Source organism: Desmodus rotundus, chromosome X, assembly GCF_022682495.2.
Source record: "Desmodus rotundus isolate HL8 chromosome X, HLdesRot8A.1, whole genome shotgun sequence".
NCBI lineage: Eukaryota > Metazoa > Chordata > Mammalia > Chiroptera > Phyllostomidae > Desmodus > Desmodus rotundus.
In genome coordinates, this window is record NC_071400.1 from 57,691,859 (window position 1) to 57,716,706 (window position 24,848).

A 24,848-nucleotide genomic window follows, 5' to 3' on the forward strand; every position below is an offset into this window, starting at 1 on the left:
CTGTAAATGGCAGTCCAGAAGTTGGGCAGACTTCGGGAATACTTTGAATAAACAGCTCAACAGTGTGACGAAAAATGTTTCTTTCCAGCTGTCTAGTCTGCCTTCCCTAGGATCAGCTTCATCCTAAGGCTGGCTCCCCCTAGTGGACACACAATAGATGCCAGCAATTCCTGGGGTTACAAGCTTTCTCCTGCCCTCAGCCAAGGGAGCAGGATAATGGAGCAGGATAACAAGTTGCTTCCAAAAGCTCTGTCAAATGAGTAAATAAGCTTATTTCTCAGAAACCCACAGGAACTTTAGGTGTAGTAGCTTGAATTAATCACATGCTGCTTCTAGCTGAGCTAAGTTAAGTGCCTCACCTCTCTAGAACCCTTGGTGGAGACAAGTTTCCCCAAAGCATATAGGTAGCATAGGGCAAGTGAGGCGACCTGAATGAAAACTGGGGAAGGCACTAACAGAAGGAAGGCTAGATGTTGGCTAAGCAGCCAACTATATTTGCTACAATCAACCTCTTTGGCCATCCACATACTTACACTCTCTCCTTCCAGTGCATATGCCTCCCAACATGCCCACCCCACATAAAATCTATTTACTCACTCCTCAGGGCGGTTCAGCTCCAATCTAGAAATTCCAGGTAACATGCTACCCTCTCAATTTGATCGCAACATAACTCCTCATGTTCCAGGGACCTCTGGCCACCGTGCTCATTTCGGCATAGAAAGGGCAGGAGTACAGGAAAGGACAAACAACTCCCTTTTTGGCAAGGGATAGCTGGAAAGCAACACACAGTAGTCACTGACCCAACATTCAGATCATATCCCGCTTGACAGGGTCAAGTGCTCCTTCCTTCTCTGAGACTCAGTCTCCTATTCTGTATGAAGAGAGGGTTGAGTTAAATCAATGGTTCTTGCTTGAGTATGAGCTAGAGGGCTTGTTAAAGTACAGATTACTACGTTTCATCCCCAGAGTTTCTGATTCAGTAGGTTTGGGAGGAGCCCAGAAATTTGCATTTCTAACAGGTTTCCAGGGGATGCTGATTCTCCAAGAATCCTCACTTTGAGAATCTCTGGTGTAGATGGCTCCTACCTCCTAAGGGCCTGTCTGATTCTGACATTTAGGACCCTGATTTTTCTCATCACTCTCTTCTACTTGCAACAGATTGATTTATAAACGGGACATACCCAACTCTACCATGTGAACAGCTAAAAACATTTTGGAACTCCTGCTTTGGTTTGTAATCTAATTTTCAACAATCAAAACTGAAAGTGAAAGATGCCAATGCCTGCAAGAAAGTTAACAATTTCCTTGAATTTAATAAGTTAGGAACAGAAATACGAATATTGTTCATTCATCCTCACAGTCCCCATTCACTGTAGCATGGCCCTCTTTGGGATGACTATGTGACTCCAGAAAGCAGCCTTTTTCCTTGGAGAATCCAGATTCTTAGGCCTCATTTTGCAAGTATTCTCTCTATATAATCTGAGTATCCATCAGGTCTTAGAATAGGAGTGGCACTGGGTGAAACTTTGATGGATATAACACTGATTTGGTAACTTAGGTAATTTTCTGCCCACAGCCCTTCACCTAGCCAACATCTATTCACCTATTAGGTCATGCCCTGAAGCTTAGTTCCCCCAAGATGCTTCTTCTAACCATACACCCTCCCCAACCTAAGTTGGGTTCTCCTGTTATTTTTCTCTAGTGATCTGTAATGTTCTCATATATCACTTATTAATCTGCATTGCAAATTCTTGTTTAAGCACATTTCCATTATATGAATGTGCCAGCCCTGGAAGGGCAAGGACCATATCCACCATGTCCACCAGTGTTATCAGAGCACAGGGTCTGGATCATGATAGGTGCTTATAAAAGATGTGTTGTGTGACTGCTATAAAATGCAGACTGAGCAGTCTCCAGCCACAGTATTTTATTACAATGGAGAATGATTGAACAATCTACACTATATAATGTACAAAGTTGAGTGCTCCAAAAGAACAAAACAGACAAGCCCTCAGAAGAAACAAACACACTGATGGAGAACCCCAGTCTCCCTGGCAACTACAGCCAACTCTTCATTGCTCTACACCTCCTCTCTGTGAACCTGGTACATTAGGGGATCAGGATATCTCCCTATATACTATACTGGTCACCCAAGATCTCCTCCCTCCAAGCAGTAACCCCTTGAGCAATCACATCCCTCCTCTACCACACCCATAAAGTGTGTGTGTACGGGAACTTAGGTGAAGGCAATAGAGGCTTTTCCAATGCACACTATGCCCCAGACAGCAGGGCCTGGACAGCTGATCTGGGTGAACCCCCCATTTTTGCAAGAGCTATGGAAGTTCAGCAAGGCCGTGAAATAACTGGCCTGGAGCAATTGCGTGCGTCTCTTGATTTCTGGCTCATACTCCAGGCTCATGCATTTGAATCATGAAGCAGGAAGGCAGCCTCAGATCTGGGAATTGGATATGACCTTCACAAACTCTTTATAGTTTATCACCATTGCTGTAACTCTTTGCTATTAAAAAATTATAATTAAAGCAAGCCCAACCAAATACTTAAAATAATTTTAGAGAAGACAAATTATTTATACAAAGTCCACAAACTAACTAGAAGTATATCCTACAGATATGTACTTTGAAGACTGCTTAAGTTTAATGTAACTAATCAATCCCAATTTCACTGAATGGTTACACATCAGAAAGTATATGAGTTTGGCCAGGCACAGAGTTTACCCTTATTATTGCCTTTTTGGTTCCCAGTACTGACCCTTCTTCCTCTGGAATAGACCCATAATCTACACAGTTGCTTGGTTGCAAGGCCCTAATGAGGGAGACAGAGCAGTATGGTGAAAACCAGAACCTTTTCCATAGGGCACAGTGCTGTGCTGACTGAGAACTCTTGGACTTGGGAAGGTGGAGACAGTCAGAAACCTCAATTAAAGCCCAAGTTAGCCAGAAATCCTAGGAGAGTAGATTGTGTCGGGTTTCCACACAACTTGCATTGCTTTTTTTTTCTTTCCTTTTTTTATTGTTGTTCTATTACAGTTGTCCCCATTTTCCCCCATTGCTCTCCCTTGCCCTGTCTGCCCCCGTTCCCACAGTCAATCCCCACCCTGTTGTCCATTCCATGGGTCATTGATACTTGTTCTTTAACTAGACCCTTCCCCCTCTTTCCTCCATTATCACCACCCCCTACCCCAGTTCTTTTGAGCTTGTTCCTAGATTCCATGCCTCTGGTTCTATTTTGAGAGTTTGTTTGGTTTGTTCATTAGGTTCCTGATATAGGTGAGATCATATGGTATTTGTCTTTCACTGCCTGGCTTATTTCACTTGCCATAATTCTCTCCATTTCCATCCATGCTGTCACAAAAAGTAGAAGCTCCTTCTTTCTTTCTGCTGCACAGTATTCCATTGTATAAATGTACCTCATTTTTTTCCTCCACCTATTTAGTGATGTGCATTTAGGCTGTTTCTAGCACTTGGATATTGTAAATAATGCCACTATGAACATTGGGGTGCATGGGTTCTTATGAGTTGGTGTTTCAGAATTCATAGGGTATATTTCCAGCAATGAAATCACTGGGTCAAAAGACAGTTCTGTTTTTAATTTTTTGAGGAAGCTCCTTACTGTTTTCCACAGTGGCTGCACCAGTCTGCATTCCCACCAACAATGTACTAGGGTTCCCTTTTCTCCACATCCTCTCCAACACTTGTTGTTTGTTGATTTGTTTATGATGGTCATTCTGACTGGTGTGAAGTGGTAACTCATTGTGGTTTTAATTTGCATCTCTCTGATGGTAGTGATGCTGAGAATCCTTTCATATGTCTCTGGGCCCTCTGTATGCTCTCCTTGGAGAAGTGTCCGTCCAGGTCCTTTGTCCATTTTTTAATTGTGTTGTTTGTCTTCCTGGAGTGGAGTTGTGTGAGTTTATATATTTCGGGGATCAAACCCTTGTCCGAAGTATCACTGGCAAATATGTTTTCTCATACAGTTGGTCCTCTTTTCATTTGCTGATGTTTTCTTTAACAGGGCAGAAGCTTTTTAATTTGATGTAGTTCCATTTCTTTATGTTTTCCTTTAAATCCCTTGCCCTAGAGGATGTATCAGTGAAAATATTGATTCGTGGGATATCTGAACTTTTACTGCCCATGTTTTGCTCTAAGAATTTTATGGTGTTATGCCTTATGTTTAAGTCTTTTATACATTGTGAGTTTATTCTGGTGTATGCTGTAACTTGGTGGTCGAGTTTCAGTTTTTTTTGCATGTAGCTGTCCAGCTCTCCCAACACCATTTGTTGAAGAAGTTATTTTTACTCCATTTTATGCTTCTGCCCCTTTTGTTGATTATTAATTGACCATAGAGACTAGGGTTTCATTCTGTGTTCTCTATTCTGTTCCATTGGTCTATGTGTCTATTCTTATGCCAGTACCAGACTGTTTTTATTGCAGTGGCCTTGTAATATAGTTTGATAATCAGGTATTGTGATCCCTCCAACATTCTTCTTTCTCAAGATTGCTGAGGCTATTCAGAGTCTTTTTTGGTTCCATATAAATTTTTGAAATAGTTTTTCTAGATCTGTGAAATATGCCACTGGTATTTTAATAGGGATTACATTGAATCTGTACATTGCTTTGGGCAGTATGGACATTTTGATGATGTTAGTTCTTCCATTCCATGAATACAGTACATACTTCCATTTGTTTGTATCTTCTTTAATTTCTTTCTTCAGTGTTCTGTAGTTTTCTGAGTACAAGTCTTTTACCTCCTTGGTTAAATTTATCCCTAGGTACTTTAGTTTTCTTGTTGCTACAGTGAATGGGATTTTTCCCCCTAGTTTCTGTTTCTGATATTTCCCTGTTGGTATATAAAAATGCCTTTGATTTCTGAATATTGACTTTGTATCCTGCTACTTTTCCAAATTCACTTATTAGGTCAAGTAATTTTTTGGCAGAGTTTATAAGGTTTTCTATGTACACTATCATGTTGTCTGGAAATAATGACACTTTTAATTCCTCCTTTCCAATTTGTTGTATTTTATTTATTTTTCTTGTCAGATCACTGTTGCTAGGACTTCCAATACTATGTTGAATGAAAGTGGTGAAAGCAGACATCCTTGTCTTGTTGCTGATATTAGAGGGAAAAATTTTAGCTTTTGTCCATTGAGTATGATGTTGACTGTAAATTTCTCACATATGGCCTTTATCACGTTGAGGTATGCTCCTTCTACTCCCAGTTTGCTGAACATTTTTTATCATAAATGGGCACTGTACTTTATCAAATGTTTTTTTTAATGTCTATTGATATGATCATGTGATTTTTGTCTTTCATTTTGCTTACGTGATGTATTACATTTATTGATTTGAGAATATTATACTATCCTTGCATCCCTGGGATGAATCCTACTTGATCGTGGTGTATAATATTTTAATGTATTGCTGGATCTGGTTTGCCAATATTTTGTTGAAGATTTTAGCATTTACGTTCATCAGCAATATTGGCCTATAGTTTTTTTCTTTGTTGTGTCTTTACCTGGTTTTGGAATGAGGATAATACTGGCCTCATAAAAAGAATTTGTGAGTCTCCTCTCATCTTGAATTTTTGGGAAAAGTTTTAGCAGGATAGGAGTTAGCTTTTCCCTAAATGTTTGGTAAAAATTCACTTGTGAAGCCATCTGATCCAGGGCTTTTGTGTGCTGGGAGTTTTTTGACTACTGCTTCAATTTCACTAATTGTTATTGGTCCATTTAGGCTTTCTGTTTCTTCTTGATTCAGTTTTGGAAGATTATATGCTTCTAGAATTTTATCCTTTTCACCCAGGTTGTCAAATTTCTTGGCCTGTAATCTTTTGTATTTCTGTGGTATCGGTTATAATTTATCCTCTTTCATTTCTGATTTTATTTATTTGGGTACTCTCTTTTTTTCTTGACAAATATTGTTAAAAGCATATTGATTTTATTTATCTTTTCAAAGAACAAGCTCCTGGATTTATTGATCCTTTCAATTGCTCTTTTAGTTTCTATGCCATTTAATTCTGCTGTCATCTTGATTATTTCCTTCCTTCTGCTCTCTCTGGGCTTTGTTTTTTCTTGTTCTTCTAGTTCTTGTAGATGTAGAGTTAGGTTGTTTATTTGAAATTTCTCTCTCTTTTTTAGGTAATCCTGTATTTCTATGGACTTCCCTCTCAGGACTGCCTTCTCTGTGTTCCATAGGTTTTGAGCTGATGTGTGTTCATTTTCATTCGTTTCCAGAAATGTTTTGAGTTCTTCCTTGATCTCATTGTTAACCCATTCATTGTTTAATAGTATGCTATTCAGTCTCCATGAAATTGAGTGTTTTTGAGTTTGTTCCTTAAGGTTGGGTTCTAGTTTCAAGCCATGGGGTCTGAGAAGATGCTTGATATGATTTCAGTTTTCTTGAGTTTGTTGAGCCTTGTTTTGTGACCTACCATGTTTACTATATTTGAAAATGTTCAATGTGCATTTGAGAATAATGTGTATTTTGCTTCTTTGGGGTGAGAGGCTCTGTATATATCAATTAAGTCCATTTGATCTAGAATGTTGTTCAATGACACAATATCCTTCTTGATTCTTTGCTTGGAATATCTATTCATTTTTGACAGTAAGGTGTTAAAATCCCTTAGTATAAATGTGTTGCTGTCAATATCTTTCTTGAAGTCCTCCAAGATTTTCCTTATATATTGTGGTGCTCCTATGTTGGGTGCATATATGACAAGGGTCATATCTTCTTCCTGGATTGTTCCTTTAAGTATTATCTAGTATTCTCTTTTGTCTTTTTTTTTTTTTTGTGGACTTTGTTTTGAAATCTATTTTGTGTGATGTAAGTATTGCTACCCCAGCTTTTTTTCATGCCCATTTGCTTGGAATATTTGTTTCCATCCCTTCACTTCTAGTCTGTGTAGGTCTTTCATTCTAAAGTGGGTCTCTTGTAGACAGCATACGTGTGGGTCATGTTTTCTTACCCATTCAGCTACTCTGTGTCTTTTGATTGGAGCATTTAATCCATTTACATTTGTGGTTATTATTGATAGGTACTTATTCATTGCCATTTTCCCCCTGTGTTTCTTTCTCTCCCTCCCTCCCTTCCTCCCTTCCTCTCTCCCTCTTTTTGTTCAACTTCCTAAAGCAGTCCCTTTAGTATCTCTTTCAATGCTGGTTTGCTGGAGATGTGTTCTTTTATCTTTTCTGTGTCTGGGAAGCTCCTTATTTAGCCTTGTATTTTAAATGAGAGTTGTGTTGGGTAGAGTAGTAGTCTTGGTTGCAGGCCTTTGCTTCTCATTACTTGGAATATTTCTTGCCATTCCCTTCTGGCTTGTATCGTTTCTGTTGAGTATCAACTGATAGCTTTATCAAGGCTCGCTTTCATGTTACTTCCTGTTTCTCCCTTGCTGCCTTTAATATTCTCTCTTTGTCTTTAAATTTTGCAATTTTTATTATGATGTGTCTTGGAGTGGGCCTCTTTGATTCATCTTAATTAGGACCCTCTGCTTCCTGTACTTTCATGACTTTTTCTCACATCAAGTTAGGGGACTTTTCTGTCATTACTTTTTCATACAGGTTTTCTATGCCTTGTTCTTCTTTTTCTCCTTCTGGTATACTTATGACACGGATATTGTTAATGTTTCATGTTGTCCTGCAGTTCCCTTAACCCCACTTTCTTCTTTTTGAGTTTTTTTGTTTTGTTGCTCTGTCTGGAAAGTTTTTTCTATCTTGTCTTTCAGCTCACTGATTCTATCCTGTGCTCCATCTAGCCTGCTTTTAATTCCTTTTATTGTGTTCTTCAATTCAGAAATTGTATTCTTCATTTCCTCCTGGCTCTTATTGATAGTTTCTAAGTCTTTTTTTCATGCTGATGTCTTTCACAGTAAATTCCTTGTGGTTTCCCTGTAGTTCTTTGTAGTTACCATTGAGCTGATTGAACTCAATGTCTGATAGTTTACATGCCTCTATTTCATTTGGCAGTCTTTCTGAGCATTCTTTCCTTTTGATTGGGGGTTGTTCCTTTGTCTCCTCACTTTAGGTACTCTTCTTGTTTGTTTCTGCTTCTTAGATTGGTCTGGTTTGACTCCCTGTCTTCATGGTGCAACCTTCTATGGTAGGAAACCTGCGGCCTTCAATGGTGCAGTCTCCTGATCTCCTGAACTTGATGCTCTTGGGATGCCTTTTATACCATTTATGTTTGCTCTTTCGTTGTAATTCGGCTTTGATTTTTGTTGGGTCATTCTTCCGTGGGTCCTTCTCTCCAGCTAGCTGACTGAGAATCACTCTGCCCACCACGTCTTGTATGCTGTTGTTCGGGGGCACTTTTTTTCCTTTCTGGCTCTGCCTTTGGTGATGTTTCATAGTGTCCCAGTCTGACCTTAGGCAGCTTGTTCAAGACTACCAGGGATCCACAGTGTATGGCTGACTCCTCCAGTTGTTAATCTAGTCACTCTGCACTGAGCAGTCAGGCTTAAGCACCATCGGTGGGGGCAGAGTACCTCCTGCGGGCAAGGCTATTGCTTCCCCTCAGGCTGATTCCACTGGAAGTGGAGTGTTTTGGCTTAGAAAGATGACTCTTACAGTATGGGCAATGACTCAGCATAGGGTTCCTGGTGGCTGCTCCCTCAGTTCTCTCCCCACAGCCATCAACCCCAGACTCTCCTCAAATGTCTCTAATCCACTCTACTCCTCCTTTGCCTGGAGCCCAGGATAAGTGGTTGCAAATGAAATTTTATTCATTGGCCCTTTAAAAGGCTCTGTGTGACTCCAGCCCTCTCTCCCTGGCAGAGAGAAACCCTGTTGCTTTTCACAGCTGGATGTTATCTGAGTTCTTTATGGATCCTGGTGCTGTAGGCTGGGGAGCTCGGCTTGGGGTTTAGACCCCACACTTCTCAGGGGAAACACCCTGGCTGCTGAAATATTCCTCCAGCACTTCAGCTGGTACCCGCGGGAGCCTAGCTAAGCCCTCTCACATCTCCTCTGCACTCCCTACCAATCACATTGTGGTGAAGCTCTTTCTTCTGTTTGTGGTTATAAGGCTTTTATTCCACTATTATTCAGTTGTTTATTCTGGATGATTTCTCTCCAATTTAGTTGTAATTCCTGACTTGTCTTGGAGAAGGTTAGTGTGTAGCTTCCACTTACTCCTCCACCATCTTGGATCACCTGCATTGTCTATTTTCAAACAATCAATTCATGATTGGGTTGAGGATGGAAAATAACAGGAAAATAAATATAGCCCAATAAATCTACAAAGACTACAATAAAGTTCAGACAGAAAGAAATTAACTCTCCAAGTTGTGAGCCAAGTGTTTAATAGAAGAGACAGGAGAGTGCTCGTCACTGACCACTCACTCTGGACATTCACTGAGGCAGTGTGGGGAGTGGCAGAGGGGTGAGGAAAAAGGATTTTCTCTATATTTTTGGCAGAAAGAAGAGCTAAGTAGCCAAGTGCTCTTTTGTGTATGTTTGGGTCTGCCAAAAAATACGAGGTCAGATATGTAAGAAATGTATTAGGGGAAAAGCCTGTGAAGGTTAAGATAGAAGAGAGTAAGAAAAGTTGGGAGAGCCTCATACCACAATGAAGGTGGTTTGGCCTATGGGGGACAAAGGAGGATTGGATAATAAGAGTTTTAAACCACAGTGCAGCTCCAGGAAAGGTTCAGCCAGGCCAATTGAGAGTCTTTGAGCCAAAGTTACTATCAGAGGATTCCTGCACCTCACAGGAATGGGCCTGCATTAGTACACCCACCATATTCAATCATTGGTTGGCAGTAAGGCCCCAAATTCATTAACGGATTTAAGAGGATGGTTTCTGGAAGGCTATCAGTCAATTATGCTCCCCATGACAGGGGATCTGAATAGCCATTAGAATGGTTATCCATTAGAGGTCATCCTTCCTTCAGTAGCTGTGCCTGGGGAAGCCATTTCCTGATTCCTTGGTGGACAGTAAGAAGCTACAGGAACAGAGACAGGGGGTATAACTGAGTGACTACTTTGGAGAACAAGGCCAAGACTGGTTTGATTTGTTTGTATGTGGACTGTGTTTCTTCACTCAGTGTTTGACTTCTTGTTTTTTCCCTCCTTCCTCCTGTTTGTTCAATTCCCCCTCTGACTTCAGATCTAAGAAAATAAAACAATACACATTTTGAAAAGTTTAAAATGAATTAACTGGCAAGCTTTAATTAGTTGGCATCCTAAATATCTAAAGATTACTAGGTCTTGGAAGCAGGGCAGACAGAAAAGGCTAACTAAATTTATTTGAGAAATAAGCAAAATGAGTATTTAACCTATTAATTATGCTAGGAAGAATCTAAGTTTTGTGTGTCTGGTGTCTAATCACTATTTTTTGTCTTAGTATCATAAAATCCGAGAGCATAAATTATGAAAGAGACTTTGAAGATGGTCTGATTCAACTATATAATTTTAAGATGGAGACATTGGAGCCCTAAAGGGAGAAGGTAGACCAATATCACTTAGGTTTGCAAAAATTCTCAAAAAGACCCTAACAATCCAAATCTAGTAACATAAAAAGGATTATACATTATGACCCAGTAGGATTTCTCCCAGGAATGCAAGGTTGGCCCAATATATGACAATCAACCAAAGTAATAAACTATATTAATAGAACAAAGGACAAAAAAACACATGATCATCTCAATAGACAAAAGTGAAGGGGACTTTCTCAAGCTCATAATGCTAATGGCAAAGTCCAGACCATCTAACTTCCAGGCCAAAATTCTTAATAGTAGTAGGGATGGGAATGGGGGGTAGGAATAGCCCTTGCACATGTGTGTACTGCACTGAATCCCCCATTGAATACTTTCCCTTTGTCCTTCCTTCCTGTCTTCCTAGCACCCTCTGGCAGTGGACGTTGTTGTTATCCCTACTTTCTGCACAAGGAAACTGAGGCTTATAGAGGTAACTTGACTTACCTGAAGCCACCCAGCTGTCAAGCACATACAGGAGTTAAGCCTAGACCTCAGGCATTTGCCTCTCCCTCTGGCACTTTCCCTTATCCTTCCTTCACTGCTCCCCTCATTCACTGGTGCCACTGAATTTACCTGGTTCCATTAGTCCTCAGATCATCTACTGCCCACCCAAGTAGATGTGTCTTTACCTGTAAGCTGGTGGGAATATCTGCCAAATTCTCTGGGGGAAGAGCTCCTTCTCTTGTGCAGTGTGTCACAACTCTCAGAGCCCAGGCTATTGACCTACCTAGGTGTAATCTGGGTTAAGTAGACATTTATATATGCTAATGACTAGAACATCTGTAAAAGAACTGGAGGACTTTAAAGAAGTAAGCAGCTCTGGGGAAGCCAGAAACCAAATGGCTGGGAGGTGGAAGGCAGTGACTAGAGGAATGAGGTGGTTCTTTACTCCTGAAGGAGCTGGGGACCAGGCTGGCCTGGCCTCTGGTGGAGCCTGGTCCAGTGAGAACTCTTGCTTTCTCATAGTGCAAGAAAAAGAAGACAGACATTTCAGATAGTCAAGGAGAAAGAGATACAGCTGGGCCAGGACTCAGTAAAGACAGTTTTCCTTTTGGCCTCATACCTGGGCATCTCAGATGGAGCTGTGCTGAGGGTCTAGTTAGTGCTTCATAAGGACCTTGCTCAGCCCCTGAGAAGTGCTCCCAGTTGAGATTAGTGAGGTTGCATTCCAAATGACCAGCTGCCTGAGATTGCAATGTTGTCACTGTTGAGGCACTGGAGAGCCTGCATACCTGATGCTTCTCCCCAGAAGGGTTCCCAGAGTCTTTGAATTGGATCCAAGAAGAAGGAAGCCTAACATTTGGCTACTGTCCTTCTATCTGGTTCACTATCAAGAGGATCTCTACCTCACCCAATCTACTCCCCTATTATGATACGCCTCCAAAAGCCTCTTCCACTTCCTCAAAAATGAACTCTGGAAAGACCCACCCCAAAGCCAAGAACCAAGGCTGCAGATTATTTCTGGGGGCATGGCCAACAGGTTATGGTGGGGGTAGAATGGCTGTCAGCAGTATGCAGAGCAAGGCTTTTCCAGCACTGGCCTGCCTACTCAACTCAGAAGTATGGACTACCCTTTTTTTTTCTTATTATTCCAGTAGCGATGTCCCAATTTTCCCCTTTTGCCCACCTCCACCCAGCCTGCCCCCACCCTGCTCCCACAGTCAATCCCCACACTGTTGTTATGTCCATAGGTCATTCCTATATGTTTTTTGACTAGTCCCTTACTCTCAGTGAGAACCACAGAGGAGTTGAAAGAGGTCAGCTTTGAATAGTACTCTCCTCTTCTCTTCTCTTCTCTTCTCTTCTCTTCTCTTCTCTTCTTCCTCATGCTATGTGCTTTTCATAAAGATTTGTTTCTACCAGGATGCACATAAAGCTGCATATTCTAGCTTCTACTCTCCTCTTCTCCATTCCTGGCATTCAGACCAAAGAAAGTTGGTTCCTTCGGGATAAAGGAGTTGTGAGAAAGCACCCTGGACTGGGAATCATCAGTGCTCAGTTCTAGTCTGCTCTGAGCTGGGGAAATGCCCTTTCCCACCATGAGCCTCAGTGTCCCCACCAACCAAGTAGGGAGTTGATAGCAATCATTGTTTCTCAGAAGGTGGTATTACAGGGCTCCAGTCCCAGAAACTGAGTACCTGCAAGACAGCTGCAATAGATGTTCCCCGTAGGTCTCTCTGATTCTTGGACTCTGTCTTTAACTTGCTTGATGATCTTTTTTCCCCAACTTTTTTATTGTTGTAAAATGCACATGACATAAAATTTATCATTTTAAGTGTACAATTCAGTGTCATTAAGTATATTCACATTGTTGTGCAATCATCACCACCACCCATCTCCATAACTCTTTTTATCTTGCAAGACTGAAACTCTGTTCCCACTAAACAATAACTCCCCATGACCATCACACTTACCTGGCAGGGAAGAGCATATGATTAGGAAAGTGAGTTTCCTAGGGCAAAGCATATCTATTGTTTGACAATCTTGAGTAAGCCACAACCTCTCCATCTATAGAGAATGATGACTTGAGTAGATGATCTATCATTTCTTCTCAAATTACAAAACTTGCTAAGGCAATAAGGAGAGGCATAACCCCAGGGAGACAAAATGGGTCAGAAGACAGAAGATGAGGTCTTCAATAAAAGGAAAGTAGAGAATGATGCCCTGTCCCATATAGGTACAGAAGGACCAGGTAAGTAGCCATAAGAGAGAGTAGCAGGAAAGCATGGGTTCATTTTTAGTTGGAATACCAGAATACCTGCTTGTGTGCCTATGTGGACAAAATCTGGGAAAGAAAGCAGGCCCCAAATCCTGAGCCCTGGAAGTGTTGGCATTCCTGATGAGACTCAGAGAGTCAACATCAGGCCAACCCTAAATCCCATGAAGAATGTGCTGAGCTAGGCCCTTGCAGCTTTGACCCCACCATAATTTCCGAAGCATCTCCAGAAGGAGCTGGGAATGACAGGGAAAAGAAGATCAAATTCTAAAGCAATTTTTAACCTCTAAGTGATGATGATTTTACACAAACTTGAGTTGTTCCTTGATATAGCACAATATTTTCTATGTACATGATTCCAGTTTTTTTCTAATCCTATTTTTTAAATTCATATGATACACATAGAAGATTGTATAAAACATAAAACAACAAAACCAACATGTATGTACCCATAAACCAGATTAAGAATAGAACTTTTAAAATATTTTAGAAGCCTTTTCTCTTCCCAGAGATAACTCTCCTGACTTCTGAGAGTCAACTCTAGGAATACAACATAGGCTCCTCAGTGAGCTTTGAGCTCATCCTGGTTAGATCAGGCATACCACCAATCTCTTTTAGAGAGTTACTTTCTGCATAGATTTCCACAGGTTATTCATCCATCTATCTTGTGTTGATCCTCATTAGTTTTCATCTTAGATGGGCACCTTGTCTTTTTTCAATACATTTTATGGTCTTCTTATTATAAAAGTAATATATACTCTTTGTAGTAAACTTGGAAAAGGCAGAAAACATAAGTATAAAACATATAAAGAAGTCAGGGATAAGCACCATTAACACGTTGGCATATGATATTTTGTTATTTTTTTCTGTGCAGATATGTATTTCACATTACTGACTTTAAGTTGTATATATAGCTTTTTCCTTTTATTATGAAATATAACATAGATACAGGGTAGTGCAAGGCCTACATGCACAGTTTAAAGAAGTGTAGTTTCACCATCAATTAGGTTGCATCAACCCCCAAGTTAGACCTCTTCTCCCTCCCCACATAAGTGATCACTGTCTTGATTCCGACACTCATTCTCCTGCATTTCTGTATAGTTTCACCACTTATCAATTGACTCTCAAACGAACAATCACTTCCCTTTGAAGAACTGAGTGGCGAGCACAATCTGATGTATCTGTAAGCAGCAAAGAGTCACAGTGCCACTAGTAGTTGAAGACTTATAGAAAAAGAGATGCTGCCCCAGCTCCCCTCTTAAGGAGTCAACGGCTACAGGCTTGTTCCCTGTAAAGAGAATATATGGAGCCCACCACCATCAGGATGCTGAGCAGAGTCATGACTATGGCACTGGACATGCAGACATACAGCTAAAGGGATTGGACTGCTCTATTTGCTTTCAATTTCTCAGTCTGCCTCCAGGACCTCTGGCTTCCAGGTGTAGATGAAGGCAGAACACTTCTGTGGGTTCAAGTGAGCATCCCCAGGTGATTCAGGCAGCAGGATCTGGAAGATAAAGCAGGAAATTAAGCAGCAATGGTCAAGTCAGATCTCTGCCAAGTCAGGAGAGAGGCAGACCCCCAGGATGTGAAGTCAGGGAGGCAATCCAGGGATCTACCCCATGAAGATGGTCACCCCGCCCACCTTACCTCCCAGTTCCAGAGACAACCTGGGGCTGCTGGACCTGAGCTTTATGAAGATTCTTTCATGCAGACCAAGCTGCTTTACCACTTTCCCCTCAGCAGCCTTGTGATTTAGCTTTCTTGGGGCTGTGTAGTCAGTTGACCTTGGTCTAGCTACTTTTGAGTGTGGCAAATAATAATGTTGTTATCTTCTGGTACATTCTCCTTATCATTGCAGGATCATGTCTTTATAAACAAAACTATACTTTTAGTGGGACCATAAGAAGGACTGGAGTTAAATGTATGCATTAAATCTGCTGTCTAAGTATGGAAGTCTGCAGAGGAAATCCTGCCATTCCCTTCCTCAGTTACCCAAATGCGATGGTTAGTTAGATGGCTCCTTTGGAACCCTCAGGCCTGTCAGCAGTGCTTACTATATCCAGCAGAAAGACACTGGGAGAAAAAGGGGGGAGAGGATGTGGATAAGCATAAGGGTTAGGCTTCAGACATTGCTTTTATAGCATTTGTGATTAAGTGTCTGGATTTTGGAGTAACTCAGACCCAGGTTTTACTTCCAGCTCTGCCACCCACGTACCATGTGACTTTGAACAAGTTTCTTTGCTTCTCTGAACTTTATTTTCTTGATCTGTGTTGTGGGGATAATAATGGTACCCATCTTTCAAGGGAGATAAAAACTATCCAGTGTTTCACTCAGTTTCTGTCACATTGTACATGTTCAGTACATGGTAGTTGTTACCATCATCACCATCATCATCATAAGGTAATAGCAACCTTCTGAGAAGCTGTCAGAAGCTGTCTCTCCTGGCTGCTGAGCGTCTGGAGAACCTTGATGACCTTGTCCTTTGACCCAGCCCTTGATGTTCCCTGTAGCAGTGTTCTTGACCTCCCCTTGTTCCCGGGATGATTCCCAGTGACCCACCTAGCCTGACCAACCACCCAGTATTCCTACCTCATGATCTAGCATTATTGATGACATGTGCATCACTGGGCACTCTGCCAAATTGCACCCAGAGAAAATGGTCAGGCTAAAGGGCAGATTGTACTACAGATCCTGCTCTGTACCCAGCTCTACAGGAGGGTATTCCACATTCTTTACCCCAAGGAGTTAACAGGCTATTTGCTTATTCATTGGAATTAATGGTGCAAAAAAAGATTTATTCCTTCATTCCTTAATTGATTTATACATTACTGATTTTACCTTTTGGTGTTACTGGGTTATTTTTTTTTTCTCTAGGTAAAGTAGCAATTTACCAGTTCAACTTAACCCTGTGATTAAATTCCAAGTCTGAGAGCTGTTTGACCAAGTGAACTTGATTCTGGACACCATCAGTTATAGTCAGGCTTAGACATATAAACTTTAAAATATTAAGGTTAAATTATATACATTTAAAGGGGGAAAATCCAGAAGAGCTCAAACTTTCCCAGTTCTTGCATAGAGAATACCCTGCTCCAAGGAAACTAATATAATGCAAATTTATAGAAGAGATCCAGGAAATGGCTGGGATTGATGCTACCCTAAAAACAAAGGTTTCTTTTGGGCAATTTAGTCAAGCAAAACTCAGGACATGGACTTTAAAGTCAGACAATATCTGGGTTTTAGTCCAGGCTCTGGCACTAACGAGTGACCTTGGGCAAGTTGCTTAACCTTTTTTCAGTTTCCTCATCTTTACAACAATCATAATAGTACCTTCCCTATAGGATTGTTCTGAGAATTAATTAAAATGACCCCAAGAAAGGGCTGAGCCCAGTGCCTTGCATTGAGTAGTTCTCAATAAAGGTTTATAATTTTATCAAAATGATCATTTATCATTTTTTGTTCATCTATTTTGCCAAAAGATAAACAATGTAATAGCCCTGATGAACTCCGGTGGCCAGACCATCCTAGTGCAACATGTCCAATTACACACTAGCTCATGTAAAATTCATAAGACAGTGCCTGGAGCATTGTAAAAGTGGTCAGTATGTGGCAGAGGTATTATTATTAATACTATCACTAGCTAGTTTTCTGAGAGAGCATACAAGCTTATGTTAATTTAATTAATGTTTATAATCTCTGAATAAGATACAACCATTACCTCCCTTTTACAGATGAGAAAATTAAGGCACAGAAATTTAAGGAGCTACCCCACAATTACATAATTAAGAAATGGTAAATCCATGATTCAATCCCAGACCGTCTTTCTCCACAGCCTGCCATTATGCCAAAGACCTGTGCTCTCCAATATGTAGCCAGTAACCACATATAGCCATTTATTTATTTATTTATTTATTTGAGTTTTCAAATCTGACAGCACTTTTTCAATTACAGTAGACATTTAGTATTACTTTATATTAGTTTCAGGTGTACAGCATAGTGGTTAAACACTTATATACTTTACAAAGTGAAGTATAGTAACCATCTGACATACATAAATTATTACAGTATTATTGACTATATTCCACATGCTTTACTTTACATACCTATGACTGTTTTGTAACTACAAATTGTACCTCTTGTTCCCTTCACCTTTTTTACCCAGCTCCTCACCCATCTTCCCATCACATGTAGCTATTTATACTTAAATTAATTTAAAGTAAATAAGAGTAAGAATTCAGTTCTCCATTTGCACTAGTCACATTTCAAGTGCTCAACTGCCACATATGACCATTATCAAATATGCTACCATATTTGATAATGCAGGTATAGTTCTGTTGGATGGTATCACTTATAGCATTTCTGAGATTCTATTTCTTACAAAATCTCATTTGCACTTGGCTAAGTAGGGTAATGGCAAGGAAGAGGCCAAGAAGTCTGAGTCACGTAAAATTTTTCTGATTTTCTAATACATTACTTCAGATTTACAAAATTATCTCTTGTCACCTCTGTTGGACCGGTAGGGACATTTACCAATTTGCTCAAAGATCTAGCTTCCTCCACAGCTCTGCCTTGACCTCTCTGGGCTATCTGCGTAACATGTAGTACCTTAGCATGTTCATCTCACTAGTGACTTGAACAACTGAGGCTGGATTCTGAAATCTGCCCAGCCCTGAAAGGCCTTAGGTTCTGAGAGTCTCTGGCACACCCACCAGGTCTCCAGTTCCCTCTCTTTGGCTTTCTCTGCTCACCTCTGTTACACAGTTAGTAAAGATTAGAGAAAGGAAAGAGAGGAGTTCAGGGTTCATTGTCTGAACTCCTGGATGATTAAGTCTAGAAATCTACAAGCTCCCAGAAGCCAGTGGAATCATAGTATACAACTATAGCCTTGCCAGTGCATGTATACCTCCTTCTGAATCTCCATCGTGAAGATTGGACCAGTATCTAATCCAGACAATAATTTATAAAATCCAAACTGTTATCATCCACATCTTTCAAAGCAGCTGAGTATCTATCGGGGTGAGTAATAATCTTAGTTTCTTGCATCAGAGTCCATTTGAACTATGGTGAAGCCATGGAGTAGCCAACTAGGTGGAGCTACTACTGGGTGAATGAAGACACCTGACCATTCCTTTCTATGTGCAGAGAAGGAGCCTTTGCACTTCCAAACCCAGGAGTTGCTTAGGTTTTAGTCACTCTGTAAATCAGATCCAGGTGTGTACCCCACCTTGCCACTGTGTGTCCTGAGTAAGACTATCTCAACTTCCTCATCTTATAAGCTAGAGATAGTGTCAATGCATATGTGCACAAAATTCAGTGCCCAACATATAGTGAGTGCTCAAAAAAGTGTTAGCTGATGTTATTTTCATGATGTGATTATGATCTTTCTGTGTTCTTTGATGGGTTTTACTAACACAACAACATTGAAAAGGGATGAGTAGATGTGCTTAAATGAGGGTCAATGCTCATTTTATCATTAACATCCAACCCAAAAAAGAGGTCAGTGCAATGTTCACCAGATTATCATCTCCCAAGTGCCTGGATCATCACGCCAAACTCATAACAGAGTAAAGTTGATTGAATTTGCCAAGTACAGGGCTGAGCAAAAGTAGGTTTATAGTTGCAATATACATAAATATTATAATCATTAATAAATAATGATATAATAATAAACTCTGTGTTTTGCATACTCACAAACTGTAAACCTCTTTTTGCCCACTGCTGTATTTTCTGAGCCCCACGTCTGTGCCAGGCACTGTCTAGGCACCAGAGAGATTTCAAAATGATTAAGACTTGGTCCAGCAGAGATATTCAGTCAGCCAGAGGTGTTCAGCCACAGGAGCTGGGCCAAAGAAGACCAGAATTTCCAGAGTGGAAACTAGGTGAAAGGCCATTCCAATCTGGGTGAACCAAGGAGCACAAACACAGAGTGCTGAACATACATGGCAGCCCGTCTGGAAAGCTCCAAGGAGATTGGTATGACTGGAGGGTAGAGTACATGACAATATGGAACATGAAACTTGGCTGCCAAGAGGGTGGGAAGTCAAGGGACAGAGTTTAGCAGAATATGCTTGTTTCTCTAGCTACCTGCAAGCCATTGGAGACTTTTCAGAGGGAGGGATCATGGGCCAACTTAGGTCCAGCAAGCCCTCTAGTAACCATGGGAAACCCAGGGTCCTAGGGGCTGAGCAGGTGTGAGCTTTTTGAAATCAGACACCGCTGTCAGACATTACCCATCCCATGGTTTAAATTCTATGAAATTCAGAATCACATGGGACCAGCCAGTCCAAGAGCTATTTAATCATGGCCACCAATTACTGACAAACTTACTTTTCTGAGATTTTCGTGGAGACATATGGGTGTACCTTATGTTTAGAAACCTGTAGGAGTATAAATGTCCCTAGCAACCTTTTCTTTGGAACTTGGATCTCACACTTAAAGGGTGTGTGATAATCAGGGGGTTTTCCAAATTAAATAAAATGGAGAAGACTCACAAGCACCAGCCATAAAGCTCCTAGTCAGTCACAGTAAAGACTAAACCTTATCTATTTTATTTTATTGTTACATATTTTTTTAACTGGGATTGGACTGGTCTGTGAACTGCCTCCTCTCATTCTGCTTCACCTGAATAAGTGGTTCCAGCTGCACTCCCAGTTGCTGATGAATAGAATTGTCCACATTGTGGTGGCATCTTTTGCTGCTTGTAATTCCTGTGTGCTATCTGCACTTGTTTCTGCCTGATGAACTACTGAGGTACTACATGTGTCTCTACGTTAATACTGATGGGGGAGTCCTGTTCCTTGAGCCATCACTAATATGCTACAAGTCACATGAAGCTACCAGAGATTCCTAAGCAAAAGCTTACAAGTAAATCCCTATCATGGCTCTCAGAATGTGTCGTTATGGAATGGGCTGCTAATCAGAACTCTAGTAGCATTTGCATTTTAGGATTGTAAAAACTTCAATGTGGCTATAAAATCATGTTTAAAATGATCAAGGAACTAGGTTTTCAGGCATAAAGAATTGTCAATTTTATAAAGCAGTATTTCTGCTCATGTCCCAGATGACCTTGATCCAAAGACAAATTGGAGCTTAATGCAGTGAAACTAGAGATGGCCAGTGAGCTCAGCTCTGTAATAAACCATACCAAAGGGAGCGGCACTGGGCCCTCCCCAGTTGGTACACCATCGAATGGCAAAGAAGTTTTCTTTCCCGAGGGAATTGAATTTACTTGTTAAGAATATTTCCTATTTTGTTTTGTTTTGTTTTGTTCTGTTGAAGGGTATAATTTCTAAAACTTTCCAGGCTTGTTTTCCTATTCCCATATTTAAGTAGTTATAATTTGTTCTTTAAAAATTGTTTGGGGTCATGCCTTGGCTGGTGTCTCAGTGGATTGAGCACCAGCCTACAAACCAAAGGGTCACCAGTTCAATTCCCAGTCAGGGCACGTGCCTGGGTGTGGGCCAGGTCCCCAATAGGGGGCATGGGAGAGACAATCACACATTGATGCTTCTCTCCCTCTCTTTCTCCTTCCCTTCCCCTCTGTCTAAAAATAAATAAATAAAATCTTTAAAAAATTGTTTAGAGCCCCTTGTAAAACCTTGCCTGTAGCTTTCTCAATGGCATATTTTAACAGGTTACATTTCAAAACTTGTTTTCTTATGACAAGTTAATGATTAAACACACAAATGCACACGCCTACACACACACACCATGGCAAAATTCATGTGGGCTTGGGAAGCAGGTAAAACTGGGTTTTCATCCTGCTCTGCTGCAAACTAGCTATGTGACTTTGGGCAACTCAGTTAACCTCTATGGGCCTCATTGTCCTCACTTGTAAAATAGAGATAACAATAGTTCCTGTCTCATGTACAGATTGAATGAGTCCAAATATTGAAAGCACTTGGATTCATGCCTGGTGTATAGCAGATGCTCAGTAAATTTAGTGGTGACAAATATTATTTTTTGATCAATTAATGCACGCAACTATCTACTGGCCTATCATTAACTGCAGAGACTTGCCCACAGTAAATGCTTAGTGTTTATTGCAATGAGTCAAATTGACTGCAAATGTTTAGCTTAGTTTGGGGAGATAACTATTTCCATTTCTACTGGGATGTTTGGTAGGAGATGCAGATGATCACTTGCAGCTTGGGTGTTAAAAGCATGAGTGTGAAGAAGCTGACTCACATAAAAAGCAGAACTTCTCATCAAGGCAGGCTTTTCCCCTGGTCCTTTTGGACACCACTGTTACTTGGTGTGCTCATCAGGATGTCAGGGCTGTATCAGTAGCTCATTTGAATCTTGAAGTTTTCTCTGACATGGATATCAAGTATGGGGTTTTTAATTGCCTTTAGCTGAAAAAATTAGGTCATATGCTCAATTCTGATGAAATTTCTGTCTTCTAAAACACAATGGAAAAGACAGGTCCCACCCACACACAAGTCCTCAAACCTTGGGGCCCTGGCAAGGTGAAGTGCAGTAAAGGCTGCAGTAAGGACTATTGTGAGATTTCCACTTGACTGTTTGGTTTTGCACTCACCATTTGGTTTTGCAGATTTCTCAGCATGTCTACACATATACCTACAAACCAATTTAGAGCCATGTGCTCTGTTGTGGGGGGCAGAGGGATAGGGAGGGATCGAGATTAGTCAAGGTCATTGCTGGTGAACCAGCTAACTGACCTAGCTTTACTCCCATTTCCAACATGACAGTGAACAGTCAAGGCAGAGGATCCTTAACTGAGTTCCATGGATGGATGTGAAGTAGTCTAGAAAACCCCTGAAATTATGTGTGAAATGTTCATAGGCTGGGAAGGGGAGACACCACCATAAGTGCTTTTTCTGTGGAGGGAGACTATGACTGATTCTCAAAGGAGTCTGTGACCCAAGACAATTAAAACTGCTAGTCTGTTTGGTTTTGTTGCCCTAGACCAACTGGTGTATATAGCCACAACACCCAGTAAGCGACCCAATAAGGCAGTCAGGGAAGTGACAAGATCAGTCACAACCATTTTGTGGACAAGCAGCTGATAGATTGTTCAATCGGTTGTTGTAGAGTCATGTAGACAAAGCCTGCAAGCTTGGGGAAGCCAGTCCTCCCCAGGTCAGCCTCGGGCAACAGCCCCCATCCTACCAGGCCCTGGGGAGTGAGTCCTTCCTGCCAAGCAGCTCCTTTGCTCATGAGCTGGCCAGAGTCACCTCCTCCTCGTACAGCACCTCAGAGGCAGCGCCCTGGGGCAGCTGGGATCCGAAGGCCTGGAGGCAAGTGTCTGCTCCACTACTGCCTAGCTGCGACACTGTGGGTAAGTCACTTCCCCTGAGCCTCACTTTCCTCATCTCTCAACTGGGTCACAGTTCCCTGCTCCGCCTGCTTGCCTGCCTCACAGGGTTGTTGGGAGGAATACAGGAGGTGACAGCCCATAAAGCTCTATATACCCAGGAGGGATTTCCAATGCTTTCTCTACTGTGTCCTGGCCAGTCTTTGGCAGAGAGAACAGCTAAGCAAGCTGAATGCTCCAGGTACTTCAGCCTCACCTCCTGGGAATTGAGTGGTGTTTGTCCCAGGTGCAGTTACTGGGACAGTAATACCCCACCCTCCCTGCTGTCCACCTTCCAGCACCCCAGTTCCTTCCCTCTCTGTCCCTGCAGCCAGACTATGAGCCTGAGAGAGACAGATCTGCACTTCTGCACCTTGAATCCCTCAATTGCCCGCCTGCTCCATAGCTAGTGGATTCTCAGGAACTACCTCTCCCAAGAGCAAACTGCTGTGAACTGTGCACCCCAAGGTGTTCTTTGACCCACCCAAGATTCACACACCCTAAAAGTGGGTAGTTGGATTTCCCCACTGGAATACTGGCAGCCTGGGAAGGGCAGGCAAAAGGAATTCTAGCCAAGTTTCTCCAACATGGCTGTGAGTTTGAATCATGCTGCAGAGTTTACAGTAAGAAGGGCTTGACTTGCCCTAAAGAGTTACCTTAATGGTCACCAGCCATTAAGATGGAGGACACCAGCCAGAATGAGCCTTTGCAGAGTATTTCATTTGGATTGTGGAGTTACTGTTCTGGCATGTGAAATAGCAGTATGCACAGGATATCTGCCCTATCTGCAGAGAAGACTGGAGAAATGAGCATTGCTAAGTGATAGTGATCTGAAAAGGATCATCAGGATGAAAGGACCTCCAGGATTCTGTCCTTTAATGGAAATTCTGCTTTGTTATAGACAGCCTTGTTTTCTTTATCTGTCTGCCCTGGCCTGGAAGAACAAGCAGTACTTTCCGTTCAAGGTGTATTGATTTTTTTCTCTCTTTCCCCCCCCCCTTTTTTCTGTGTACTCTCAGAGTCTCAGTGCTTTTCAGCTAAAACCTGAGAAATCTTGTCTGGCAAAAGCTGCCAGGGAAACAGATTTGGCCAACGTGGATGGGGGCATCATCCACTGAGGATGTCACTGCCTTCCTCTGTCCTCAGAAGTCAAAAACAAGAGGATCCCTGCTAGCTTGCCTATTGAATTTCTGTCCTCACCCTCCATATGTCTACCAAAGCCAACACCTTCTACCCAGTAGTGAAGGGTGGGGCAGATGCTTGGCCCCTTAATCTTCCCTACAAAGCTTTGGAATTTGAGCCCACATGGGGGTACTTTGAAGGACAAGACCTTGCCAGCTCAACCTGTGACTCAGGAAGGCCAGACTCAGTGTGAGACAGAACAGGCAGGCACTGCAGGAGAAGCAGATAGGCAAGCTGTAAAGACATTTGTTTCCTCTGCCCTAGAATATTCCCAGCATTTAGACCAAGCCCTTCTGGGACCAGGCAGCCCTGAAACCATGGAGGAGACAAAAGAAGAGTCAGAATAGAGTTCATGCTGTTGGATGTCAAGTGGAAAGACAGAAAATGGAGAGTAAAAGAGGTGACATACAGCTCTCAGCTGTTTGCTTTTGATGCCATGGATTTTAGGAAAGCCCCATTGACAGCTTCAGACCCGTTCAGACCCTGGGACAGCACCATCACCATGAGGAAGATCCCTGGCTCCTGTGCAAAGGGCCCAGAGGAGCAAAGAAAGACTCCATCCAGGCCAGTGCTACCATGGCCTCATCTAGCCTAGAGAACCTTGTGACAAGTTCTGATTTTCTTCAAGGCCCTAAGCCCTGACCTGAGGTTTCTGCTGTGTCCCCATACCCCACACACTCCTATTCCTTTCACACATTATATTTTCTTCAGAAGATGTGTAACCATCTGAAATGACCTTTGATTGACTTACATGTGTCTTGTCAATCTCCCCTGCATTGTAAACTCCATAAAAGTGGAGAAGCACAGTGCTGTCCCCGTGTTTTAGAAAGAGCCGGGCCCAACGTAAACCCACAAGAAATATTTGTCAGCTGACTGACAGAGGAGGACACACTGGGATGCCAAGGAAGCCCTGTCTTCCCATTGCATATTTGGGCAGGTTTGTTTTGGGGGACCAGAGTCAATGAGGCCCACACCTTGCAGGCTGCATTTGGTCAGGGAAAGTCATTGATCAAAGGCAACAAAAAAGGGCAGGTGTTTGACAGACTTCACTCCCCCTCAAGATCTTGGCCTCGGGTTCACAGGAAGAAGTGGTCTGATTGCACACACATCACTTCCAATGGTTCAGTCTCCTCTGAAGTCAT

At 41.8% G+C, this 24,848-nt stretch overlaps 1 protein-coding gene across 3 annotated transcripts in view; it reads left to right on the forward strand.

The window, feature by feature from the left end:
* MAMLD1 (mastermind like domain containing 1) overlaps nt 1–24,848 on the forward strand; it is a 138,616-nt gene that overhangs the window by 105,976 nt on the left and 7,792 nt on the right. Inside the window, exon 4 of one of the 3 annotated variants that reach the window (XM_045188200.2) lies at nt 22,263–22,509. The exons of the other annotated variants lie outside the window; for them this stretch is intronic. Within the exon in view, the coding sequence (XP_045044135.2) occupies nt 22,263–22,509 (247 nt within the window). The remainder of the gene's footprint in view (nt 1–22,262; nt 22,510–24,848) is intronic. 3 annotated transcript variants of the gene reach the window in all.